This window comes from Electrophorus electricus, chromosome 9 (assembly GCF_041902795.1).
Source record: "Electrophorus electricus isolate QZ-2024a chromosome 9, ASM4190279v1, whole genome shotgun sequence".
NCBI lineage: Eukaryota > Metazoa > Chordata > Actinopteri > Gymnotiformes > Gymnotidae > Electrophorus > Electrophorus electricus.
In genome coordinates, this window is record NC_137505.1 from 12893519 (window position 1) to 12906203 (window position 12685).

At 40.3% G+C, this 12685-nt stretch overlaps 1 protein-coding gene across 1 annotated transcript in view; it reads left to right on the plus strand.

Moving 5' to 3' along the window:
• Positions 1-418: 418 nt before the first annotated feature.
• Positions 419-12685, plus strand: part of LOC145659183 (homeodomain-interacting protein kinase 2-like) — a 32766-nt gene continuing 20499 nt past the window's right edge. The window contains exons 1-5 of the mRNA XM_081720328.1: positions 419-478; positions 595-669; positions 971-1152; positions 1354-1433; positions 4015-4143. Coding sequence (XP_081576454.1) covers positions 419-478; positions 595-669; positions 971-1152; positions 1354-1433; positions 4015-4143 — 526 coding nt within the window. The remainder of the gene's footprint in view (positions 479-594; positions 670-970; positions 1153-1353; positions 1434-4014; positions 4144-12685) is intronic.

The window sequence follows — 12685 nt, forward strand, 5'->3', positions numbered from 1 at the left end:
GATATGTGGTCCCTGGGCTGTGTCATTGCTGAGCTGTTCCTGGGCTGGCCCCTGTATCCCGGAGCCTCCGAATATGATCAGGTAAGCACATGGTCCTTTGAGCTGTGCCTTAACGCCCGTACAGCATCAGTGGTGCAGACCTGTAGTGGTTTTGTGGCTGTAGTGATATATGTGTGTGTGTGTGTGTGTGTGTGTGTGTGTGTGTGTGTGTTTGTGTGTGTGTAGTTTGACCTTTTAGCTGCTTTGTCGGCCCGCTCATTTTTAGGATTAATATAAATGAGTTTCTATGGCCTGTTTTTTTAGACATGCACTTTGAAAATGAAAGGATTAACTCAAAATAAAGTCATAATCCTTTTGCCGTATGGTGTCTCTGCAGATCCGTTACATCTCCGAGACGCAGGGCCTACCAGCAGAGTGCATGTTGAGCGCAGCGACCAAGACGCACTATTTCTACTGCTACCCCCTGTGGAGACTCAAGGTTTGCCTGTCTTCAAATGCCAAATGCCATGTGTTTTTTATAAGGGACGCAACTTAATGACTTCATGTAACTTAATGGTGGAGCTGAATGGTTTGTTTTTTCTTTCCTTTCTCCAGACACCTTCGGAGCGTGGCATCAAGTCCAAAGAGACTCGGAAGTACATTTTAAACTGCCTTGACGACATGATGCAGGTTATTTGGGCTTTTGTGCGCGTAACTATACGCATTTCTTTTAGTGTTGCGATGTGAAATTGAAGAACGTGACAAAGGGCTCCCGCAGCTCACATTATAGAGCAGGTAGAACAAGGTGCTAGCTGAAAGGTCGAGCGTTTCTGCTGTCATAATGAGTAGCGCATGTAAGTCGCTCTGGAGAACGACATCTGCGAAGGGCAGAGCAGTGCGTAGAAATTTGCTGCAGAACTTCGTTCGTATTGGGTGCATTGCCGCCCTCTGCTGGTGAATAATATGACTCACCCATGGGTCTCTCTCGCAGGTCAATATGACCAGTCTGAAAGGCACCGACGTCTTGGCGGAGAAGGCCGACCGGCGGGAGTTCATCGACCTACTAAAGAAGATGCTCACGCTAGACGCTCACAAAAGGATCACGCCAGTGAAGACCGTGAACCACCTGTTTCTGACCATGACCCACCTCCTCCACTTCCCTCAGAGTGCACAGTGAGTTGCTCCAGGCCTTCCAATCTACATGTCAGTGTTTCAAAAACATTTTAAGGAACACCGTGTTAATTTAGAAATCCAAATAGCATCAGAGTTTCTCTGCTAGTACTGTAACCCCCCCCCCCACCTGTGTGTGTGTGTGTGTGTGTGTGTGTGTGTGTGTGTGTGTGTGTGTGTGTGTGTGTGTGTCTCTCGCTGCAGTGTGAAATCTTGCTTGCAGAACATGGAGATCTGCAAGCGGCAGTGCACAGGCTTCGACAGCAGCAAGACCCTGTTTGATGGTAAATCTGATGCCCACTTTGGTGCTTCTTTTAAATGTTACATTAGGGTTGGCTTTTTGTTTGTTTGTTATTCTTCAAGTAGATTTAAAACATCACCAAACTGGCCTCCGATTCCACCTATAAAAGAAGACAAAAATGGTTTCAAATGCAAGTGTTCTACCAAATCATGTTACTGCTCAAATGTGATCCACAAATGGTGAATCAGGTTGTTGCCTAGTATTCGAGTAGCCGATAAAGAGGCCCCTCTACCGTAGTTCAAAACGAAATTCCGTTGAATCCAAACTTCATTGTGTAATTGTTGATCATTGTAGCTGAGGTTTTTGTGTCTCTCGTTCTATAAGACCAACACTATGCTTTCTTCTATGGTTCTTGTATGTGTATTTGTGGAAAATTCAATTCTACTTGTGTTTTTGCAGTACACAGTACTTAAGCAGACCGAGAACTCTTCTTGGTTTTTCAAGGGTTGCGACTTGTGCAATATTCAGCACATTTAAATAAATGTTTCTTTCTTTTCCTAGACGTTTTCCAAACACTTGATTCTTTATGACATTATGAAAATTTATTTCTTTCCTCGAGTACAAACTCGAGTCCATCATTCATTGGCTGATATGTTACTATCATACATGTATACATGCAGACTCAAGCAAGGAGTTTGTAATGGTGGTACAACTGTGTTCAGGTCATTTGATACTTTTTATTGATAAAGATGTTCTTTTCCAGACTCAGTAGGGTTTTGTTGTTTTGTTTTGTTTTTTGTACCTCTATGAACATTATTGAATAATATGCCTTATAAGGGAATCTCTAATTAAGAGAATCATGTGTTTACATTTGGAATAAATTACATTCTGATAATACCCTAGCACCTGAGTCATACACGTTTTCTTTAATGAAAGGGGTTCAAACCTCTCCTGTACACCAAAGCATCCCAAGCCAAGTCTTGGAGGATTTGTCTGTCAGTCATTAAAATATCAGTTCACAGAAAGATGGATGAAACATGTTTTACTTTGATGAACTTTTTACCTTGGAGTACTTTGTTTAGTGTGAGAAGCTGTAAATGTGTCCAGTCCTTAAAGCATTATTCTGATTTTTCTTGTCCCCTCCATCATTTTCATGCTCTCCTTGTAAGGGCTGTGAAGATGCTCAGCAGAAAATGAGCTGCTCAGCTGCAGAAGAGCACTTCAACCTACATTTCAAGCCAATTCAAATTTGAACTCCTACACTGTCTTCTCACATCCATTTCTTTTTGAATGTCAGTTAGGACATCAAGATGAATTAAGCACACTAAGCCCAATACTAAGAGACTGGTAGAGTGGATGAGCCACAGAGCAGGACACAGCACTATTTTTGCTTCAGCCAGTGCTAACTTGATGCAGTCTTGCTGCTTGGGGATTTTGCAGGCTTTGACTTCTTGGGTGTGTGATGAGGATTTTGCTTAAATTAAACTCCTCATAAACACGTATGACCAACCTGTGCCTATGCTCTACCAGGACCTCATCGCGTACTTCTCTTTCAGTAACTCGGAGCCTGTGTTTTTTTGTTTTGCTATTTCTGACATGATTGGGCAACATTTTCCTTTTAATGTATATGTGGAATCCACAAAAAATATACCCACTTAAGTGTGCTTCAGCATAAATAAGCAGACACTGCAGTTTGGATTATTTCTAGGGAAACAGGAAAATATAGTATCTTTAATTCGCTGCATAACAGTTTACATTTAATTATTAATCATTCGTATGTGTTGACAGTTGCAATAAACAGATTAAGAAAACATGCCGTGAAAATGCTGCCGTGTCCGTATTATAACAGAAATAATGCAGCTTCACTGAGCAGATCATCCATAAAACTTGCTCTATATGGATTTTATGAATAGTATGTTAATTTTGTTTAAAAAGACGATGAGGCCTAATGGGAAAGGCTAAAGTGTCAAGTCGGACTTGAATTCAACGACTCAGGTAACATTGGGCTCTCTAGCTAGGTTAGCTAGCAGACAAGCTGTCTATTTGAGATGGTTAACTTAGCTAGTTCACACATTACTTATGCACATCTCTTGCGGTAACAGACTCTAATTTTCATGGCGATGGAGCACGTTAGTTAACTAGCAGATTAACTGCCAACTATTTACTGTAGCTGCGATTAACGTTATTATCTAGCATTGGCTCGCTAACCGTCGGATTGCTCTAAAAGAGCTGTGACAGCTGCGTGTCAGTCCTCGGTCGCTGAACTGTCTTCATGTCTAAGCACGGATACCAGTCGATAATGGGATCATTTGGGGGAGAATGAAGTGTGAACTAGCTAGGATAATTAGCTACTATGGCTAGGTACCTGTCTGCCAACGATGTGGCAAATTTAAAATACTGCAGTTCTTTCGTATAAAGGGAAGCTTAAAATTGTGACATGTGACCTTTTATCTTGGCTGCTGGCTAGCTATTGTAATTAAGTTGAATTTCAGCTTGGACACCTTTATAGTAATTGATGGTTATTATGACACATCACATTCAGCCTCAAAGAACAATCTCTCTCATTCGTTTGGTTAGTGGTCAGTTTTCATCTTTCTCTAAAGGTATATTCTCTTCCCCTTCAGTTTCTTCCAGTGGGATCTCCCTCTCCAAGAAGGTCAAATTTGAGAATCACGCGTCTGGCGGGAGCCCTGGCCCTCGGGTTCGGGCGGGGTCGCCCTGGCCCTCGGGTTCAGGGTTCAACTTGTTCTATGGTTCACCTGGCCTGGTCTTTTCCACCTCTGTAGGCTGTGACTTGGGTAATATTCAACACATTTTTAAAAATGTTTGACAGTTGCAATCAACAGATTAAGAACACATTTTGCAGGTTAATTACTATAGTGGTAGTGTTTTTTAAAATCTACTTCTATTTTAGCTTTAATTTTGAATAAAGCCCATAACTAGATCTGCATGGCTTGCGGCTATTGTAATCAAGTTGAAATTGAGCAGAGCTAAATTATTTAAATAAAGCACTTTCAGGGTGATGTGGAGGCAAAACAACATGGAAGATTGTGATTTACATCCGCTTGATTTTCTTGAGCCTTCTTTCTGCAAGATTAAGGGTGGGAAAATCAACAGAGAGTAAGTTATGAAGTTAACTAGCTGGCGTTAGATAAATCACAGAATTGTGGTTGTGTTTTTTAAAATCTACTTCTGTTTTAGTTTTAATTTTGAATAAAGCCCATAACTAGATCTGCATGGCTTGCGGCTATTGTAATCAAGTTGAATTTCAGCTTGGACACCAATATAGTAATTGAAGGTTATGATGGCACATCCCATTCAGCCTCGAAAAACAAACAGTCTCATTTGTTTGATTCGTGTTCCTTTTTTCATCTTTCCCTAAAGGTATGGCATCGCAGCTCCAGGCATCCTCTTCCGCTTAAGTTACCTCTAGTGGGCTCGTCTGCTTCAATAGGGTCAAATTCGAGCGTCATGCGTCTGGCGGGAGCCCTGGCCCTCGGGTTTGGGCAGGGACGCCCTGGCCCTCGGATTCGGGGTTTAACTTGTCCTGTGGTTCACCTGGCCTGGTCTTTTCCACCTCTGTAGGCTGTGAGTGGGTAATATTCAACACATTTTTAAAAAATGTTTGACAGTTGCAATCAACAGATTAAGAACACATTTTGCAGGTTAATTACTATAGCTAGCTACCTATCCACTAACGATGTGGCAAATATAAAATATTGCAGATTTTCCATATAAAGGGCAGGTTAAAATTTGTGACCTTGTATTTTATCTTGTCTACTGGCTAGCTAATAACACGTGCACTTGGACTTTCCACTTTTAGATGCTACACCTGCCTGTTATTATTACCTTACTGCCAAGTCATGAAGAATCCATAGAGTAGTAAATTGATATTCTGTGGGAATCTTCTCATACCTGTCGATACAGCACAGCTAGATTATTTAAATAAAGCGCTGTCAGGGTGATGTGGAGGCAAAACAACATGGATGATTGTGATTTACATCCGCTTGATTTTCTTGAGCCTTCTTTCTGCAAGATTAAGGGTGGGAAAATGAACAGAGAGTAAGTTATGAAGTTAACTAGCTGGCGTTAGATAAATCACAGAATTGTGGTTGTGTTTTTTAAAATCTACTTCTGTTTTAGTTTTAATTTTGAATAAAGCCCATAACTAGATCTGCATGGCTTGCGGCTATTGTAATCAAGTTGAATTTCAGCTTGTACACCAATATAGTAATTGAAGGTTATTATGGCACATCCTATTGAGCCTCGAAGAACAAACAGTCTCATTTATTTGATTCGTGTTCCTTTTTTCATATTTCCCTAAAGGTATGGCATCGCAGCTCCAGGCATCCTCTTCCGCTTTCAATTAACTCTAGTTAATTGCTTCAAGAAGATCAAATTCGAGCGTCATGCGTCTGGCGGGAGCCCTGGCCCTCGGATTCGGGTGGGGACACCCTGGCCCTCGGATTCGGGGTCCAATTCAACCTATGGCTCACCTGGCCTGGTCTTTTCCACCTCTGGAGGCTCTGAGATGTGCAATATTCAATACATTTAAATAAATGTTTCATTCACATTATGGAAATTTCTTATTTCCTGTAGTATCTTCAACGGTTCAGTTTTGCCAGCATGCTCTATGTACCTCTTTGAACATAATTGAATAATATGCCTTGCAAGGGACTGTTTTAATTAAAAGAATTAAGATAATCATGTGTCATACACGTTTTCTTTAATAAACGGTTGGTGGTGCTGTGCCAGTTTCACTAATTACTTAAATCACTCAGGCAAGGTTGAAGCTGCTGTAAATGATTTTGAAGTTATCAACTTCTGCTGTACCACTGAAGGAGTCCACCCCCTCCCTTTAGAGCATCTGTTTTTTTAATGGATATAAATCTGGAAAATTACAGACTTGACAGATTAAAAAGCTAACAACAAAAAAAATAATCAGAGATGACTTTTATAAGCCGTCACCTTAAAAAGGCACATTTAAAGAGTGGATCCAGTGCTCCAGCTTGCATGGAGTAGGCTGGAACATGTTCCTAATTAGGAACCACAACATGGCTGCTCAGGAAATCTGAATGCCAGACAGACAAAAACAAGGGCTTCAAACCTTTCCTGTAACACCAAAGCAACGCAAGCCAAGTCTTAGAGGATTTGTCTGTCAGTCATCAGCTATGGCTGTGTCACCTGACTGAGAAACACCTGGGTTACCTCTGACCCATGGGGTGGTAAATGGTCTACCAAAAACGACCTCAAATAGTGACAATTTGGTGGTGGCACTGGGCATCATTCTGATCTCACACAACACTGCTGGCAGTAGATTGAGGTAATAAAAGCAATATGGGCATCCGGTGATATGGAAGAGGATCGCCTTTTAAATAAAATGCAAGTAGCTCAGGTTGAACATAATGGTACCAAGAACCGGTTGGTGTAAGTATTGAATATTAATATGCATACATTGAATAATGTATGGTTTGGAGAACAATAGTGGAACCTGAACAAGTATTATTAAAAAATTAAATTGTGTATTGAGTGTTTTAAAGTGTGTATTGAGTTAACAGTCTTGAACTTAGGAAGACCTAGGAAGGACAAGATCTATCCATTTCTTTCCTGTTTTCCATCATGGCCTTTGTTTCAATGTATAATTCATTTTGTCAACAATGCCAGATGACTGAGGATGGTAAGGGATGTGAAACTTCCAGTCAATAGTTAGGTAGGTGCATAGTTTCTGAGTTACCATAGAAATGAAACAGGGTCCCTGATCTGAATCTATTACCCGAGGCGCACCGTACCTCGGTATTATCTCCTTGGCTAGGATTTTAACCACAGCGCGGGCATCTTCCTTAGAACAAGGAAACGCCTCAGTCCACTTGGAAAACCTGTCTAGAATCACTAGCAAATACTTCAACTGACCACAAGGTGGCAGGTGCGTTTTGTCTAGCTGTAGATACTGAGAGGGATCTGCTCTAGTAGAAAGTGCCATTATTGTTGGTGATTTCAATATTCACTTTGATAGTGCCCAACACCCTCTGAACTTGGCCTTTAGTTCTATATTAGAATCAATTGGTTTCAATGTACAAAGAGAACCCACACACTCTGGTGGACATACTTACCCTGCTCTCATATTGACTGACTAAATTAGTACTTATTGTAGGGTATTGTTTATTACAATGATGTTGATTAACAAACTCTATCACTTATTGTTTATTGCACTTATCATTGTTTAAAATAGACCTTATGTGTTTTGTACTTCTAGGTATCAGCATTGATCCCAGTATTCTAGTTCACTGGTATGTTGGACTCTAACCTACTGTACTGTACTAGGATATATTCTATGAGTAAATGACAAAGCACTTTTGTAAGTCGCTCTGGATAACAGCGTACTGCTAAATGCTGTAAATGTAAATGTAAACATACGCTTGACTTAGTACTGCCATACGGTGTAGACATGGAGAAGGTAGTTATACTACCCCAGTCAGGTGCCATCTCAGGCCATTCCCTAATTTCATTTAAACTATGCATGAGCCACACTATCGTAACCTCGCCTCGCTATCATACCAGACACACGATCACATCGTCCACTGCACCTGGATTTATTGGGAATCTCCCAGACTAATAATTTGCGCCTAGGATTCCCTCAAACCCAACGGAACTTGATCAAATTACTGAATGCTTAGAATCAGTATTCTGCTGTGCACCTAATGATGTTGCTCCATTTAAGAATAAAAAAATTAGCTACAAAAATGTAGTACCTTGGTATAATGATCTCATTCGCAATTTAAAACAAAACACTCAAAGAATAGAACATAAATGGCACCGCACTAAGCTCGTAGTCTTCCAGCTTGCATGGAAGGAGAGCCTACTCACCTATAGAAAAACACTTATTACTGCTCGAACAGCTTATCTCTTGAGCCCAATAGAAAATAACAAAAATAATCCTAGATTTCTTTTTAGTATCTGTACAGTCAGATATTTTATTAACTACTTCCCATCTTGGGGGTCCATGGGTTTTGAGAGTTATGATAAACTGGGATGTTATGATGCTGTCACTTCACCTCTCTTTTGTCACTCGAGTGTGTTGACTGAGAGCGGCGGAGTGCTGATGTTCCAGGGTGCCCTCGTGCCTGTGTTTCCTTCTGGCTCTTTCCTTTTAGCTGTGCTGCCATAGCTAGATCTGCCAGGGCCCATCTTTGCACATTATAGTTCCATAATTTACACACCCTTGTACCTGGACATGCCTAATAATCTAGTCTCTCTTTCTGCCGAGGTACACCTACTCCTGATGTCATGATGTTACTGAGCCTCAACCCGTCTCAGCTGCCATGGCTCTTCCCACCACCCCCTGATGTGCCCTGCTGTAGGCCACCACAGCTCCACCCTAGCCAACTGCTTCTCCCTTGCCCTTAATGGATGCTCTCTTGTGGGATGGGCTTTGGACACATGCAAACCATCGCGTCAAGACTAGGGCCTCTAGCAAATTGGACTGGACATTAACTGCTTATTTTTTCATTTTTTATTTATTTCTCTCTTAAAATTTATATTATTGTGGTGAGCGTTGCCAGGCAAAGGAGGATGGGCTTCCCCTTTGGGTCTTGGTTGCTCTCAAGGTTTCTTCCTCATGCTCTAGGGAGTTCTTCCTCGCCACTGTCGCCCTTGACTTGCTCACTGGGGGCTTGGACTTGGACATTTGTAAAACTGCTTTGTGACAACATCTGCAGTAAAAAGCGATATATAAATACATAAGGATAGTGATATTAAATGCAACCGCAGAAAAATGAACCAATAACATCATTCTTGCACAAAGAATTGTCCATCCCACTACCAATGTTACAATGTATTCACCAAATCTACTTTTACATATTGTTATTTGCATTCGGCACTATTAGATACAAACCATACATTAATCAATATGTTCCAACACATTCCAAGAGAAGGCTTCTCTTGACCTTATCCTAAAGAAGATTGTTTTTCTATATGGTCTTGAGTCTGGTGGAGAGGTCATATATCTTACCCTGAGGTCCACCAAAGCCTACCTAGGATCCTTTGCTTAAGCCTGCAGATGCCTCTGCCCTGTACGCAAATCAATCTGAAAGGACACAGAATCTTTATACTCCCTTATGTTTTATGTTATTAATATGTCTAATGCATTGTTCGGTCTCTTTTGCCTGTAAACACTCCTTATTACCTCAAGGGCATGCCACTGTGTGAGTCCTCAGCCCGCCCGAACCAACACCACTGCTGCGACCACCTCCGTCGTCGGGCCACGGCCGTCGATCTTCTTTTCTGATTCATCAAGAAGTCTTTTGTAGGGCTGAAAGAAGATCGATATGTATTACATGTTTTAAAATTCAAATTCTTATATGTTGTGTCTTGTTTTGTACATTGTTGTATGTCAGTAGATAATGTTGTTTTTAGTTTATAGATTTGTAAAAAAATAAAAATAAAAATCTCAATACTATCTTAATAGGTTTCCAACAGTCCCATGGTAGGCAGTAGTTCACCTGGGTGCTGGGAATATTGACATGCCTATCGATATCTTGTTGCTATTTTTTTTTTGCCTTGGCTCCTGCCACAGTTCCAGCAGTCTGTGATGTCATCCTACGATAGGTCAGGAAGCGGCTCCGTTCTTCACCACCGGCCCGCAGCCTACTCGCTCGGCCGGAGGAAAGTCAACTGGTACCCTTACCTGTGAGAGGAAGAGGAACAGCGACAGACAGGAGGGATTCCTGCATTGAACATCAGATGGATTATTGAAGTTGATTATTGTAGTAAAAAAAAATATCTGAAACTTTAAAAGGGCTGGCAATTAATATGATTCATGTTTCAACAGAAATATAAAACACAATTTAGGACTTGCAGATGCTTTATTTTCGTTAAAACTATTTGTAGATTATGTTGTGAACTATGCCCTAATTTGTTGTTTGTTGTTTGGGACCAGTCTGTGATGATCTGTAACCAACACAGCAGCATAACCAAATTTGAACTTCTGCTGTATTGCAAAGCAATATCAAATGTAAAAATATGATAATTATGGCCACATTACATCTCTATCACTTATTGTTTATTGCACTTATCATTGTTTAAGATAGACCTTATGTGTTTTGTACTTCTAGGTATCAGCATTGATCCCTGTATTCTACAGTATTCTAGTTCACTGGTATGTTGGATTCTAACCTACTGTACTGTACTAGGATATATTCTATGAGTAAAGGACAAAGCACTTTTGTAAGACGCTCTGGATAAGAGCATCTGCTAAATGCTGTAAATGTAAATGTAAATGTAATCAAAAACCAGCCATTTTTGCACATTTTCAGCAAATTGATGTTTCAGGCTTTATTGATGATTTGAGCGTTGCCTTGTAAAGAACGATAACATCCTCGTGAAACGTGACGAGATGGGGGAAACATCTTCACTACCTATCATAAGACAAAAAAGTTATTGATTTTTAAAAAATGGATATAACTGTGATATTCTGTCTAACAACTAAATTGTCATATGTGTTTCTAGCAATATGTTCTTACCTGTAGTTGCAGCAGCAGCTACAGTGTTAGGGTGCTCCTTGCTTTTCTTTTTGAGTTTCTAACAAAAACAAAACAATGATTTAGTAGAAAAATATCAGAGCATAAGTAAATTTATAACTAAAAGTACAGATACAAACCAGTAATAATGCAACAGAATATAATTTAGAACAAATTATGTCATTTATGCAAAGTGATATATACACATTCAGTGTGAAATGAAATTCAAATATGCACTACTTTAAAAATTAATAATGTAACAAAATCTAAATAAGAAATAAGTCAAATGTTTTACCTTTAAGTCCTTTGAGACCTTACTGAAGGGGAATAGGAAATGCAATCTCCCCTTCTGGGCTTTCATGGTTTTGCTCTGATTGTCCAGAGCAGGCTCAGTACATGGTGACCTAGCAGACATCTCAGACTGTAGTGATGGAGAGCTATGTATATCGATGCTGAACAGGGAAGACCAGTCATTTTGTACACTGGGGGACTCTTGAGCCTTCTTCACAGAGGGTGGGACAACCAACTCCATAACTTGGCTTGCCATGACGTCGGAGGAGGTGTTCATACTATCTGTGCATAGCTCTGATGATGCCTGTGATGATTTCAAGTCATCCTGCTCTAGGTAGATTGGCATGACCATACCACAGAGCTCACAAGATGAGACCCCTTCAAGGTCAGGATTTATTAAATGACGGGACAAAAAATGTGTCCTTCCTTTTATGCGGGGATTGATGTCTTGCGACAGTTCAGCAAATTCCTCCATCTCATCATCAAAGCGCTGAAGCATATCCGAAACCGGAGAGCCAGCTATAGGAATGGTACTTATAGGTCTAGATGTACCATCGTCATGGACATCTGAGGATAACGATGTCAAACTCTCAGTATCTCCTATCAGAAGCTCACTCATTGCTTCTGAATTTGTATCTTCCATAGTCGAGTGGAATTTCATCACAATTTGGTCTCTCTCATGGTCATCCAGGCAACTGCAATGCGTATCAATAACTGCAGTCCTAACATCTCTGCTTAGAGAGTCTATATGAGCTGTCCCCTCCTTCACGTGGACTGAAGCTGAATGATTTATCTCACAAGATCTGGTACGGAAAGCATTCAGCAAATCTGCAGTTTCCTTCTTGGAATTTGCAAGCAACACTGATCTTAGATCAACATCTAACATTTCTTCCAGAGATGAAAGAAGACCCATCACAGTTACTTCACTGACAATGTCGGCAATGAATGAACCCATATGAGAGATCATGACCTTTGTCTCCTGTGAAAGAAAGGAGAGATAACATAGAAAGGCGAACATTGAAAATTGCTCCAAAATGGTTTTGGTTGTTTGGTTTAGAATTAATATGAATCCCATTTAAAATATGATGATGTGTAAGCAATGTAGTATGACTTACTGGACTAGGGATTGCTTTCCGGATAGATGTCCACTGCCTAAAAGAATGTGAATAAAAGCATTCTTTAGAACTACAATTAATATTTATTCTAAAAATCTCATACATTCAAAAGTATACCAAAAATAAAAATGATAAATTGAAGAAGAAGAAGAAGAAGAAGAAGAAGAAGAAGAAGAAGAAGAAGAAGAAAAGGTTTAAAAATGGCATACTCATTAGTCAGATCCATCACAAAATGGGTCAAGATTGGTGCAATATCGAGCTTCTCCAAGTCTGGGATGATTTTTTTGGCTCTATCAAGGAGCATTTTGCTGTCATTCCTCACAGGTTTATTCTGGTCTTGTCTTGTGCTTTTTGACTTGCTCTTGTTTTGAGAA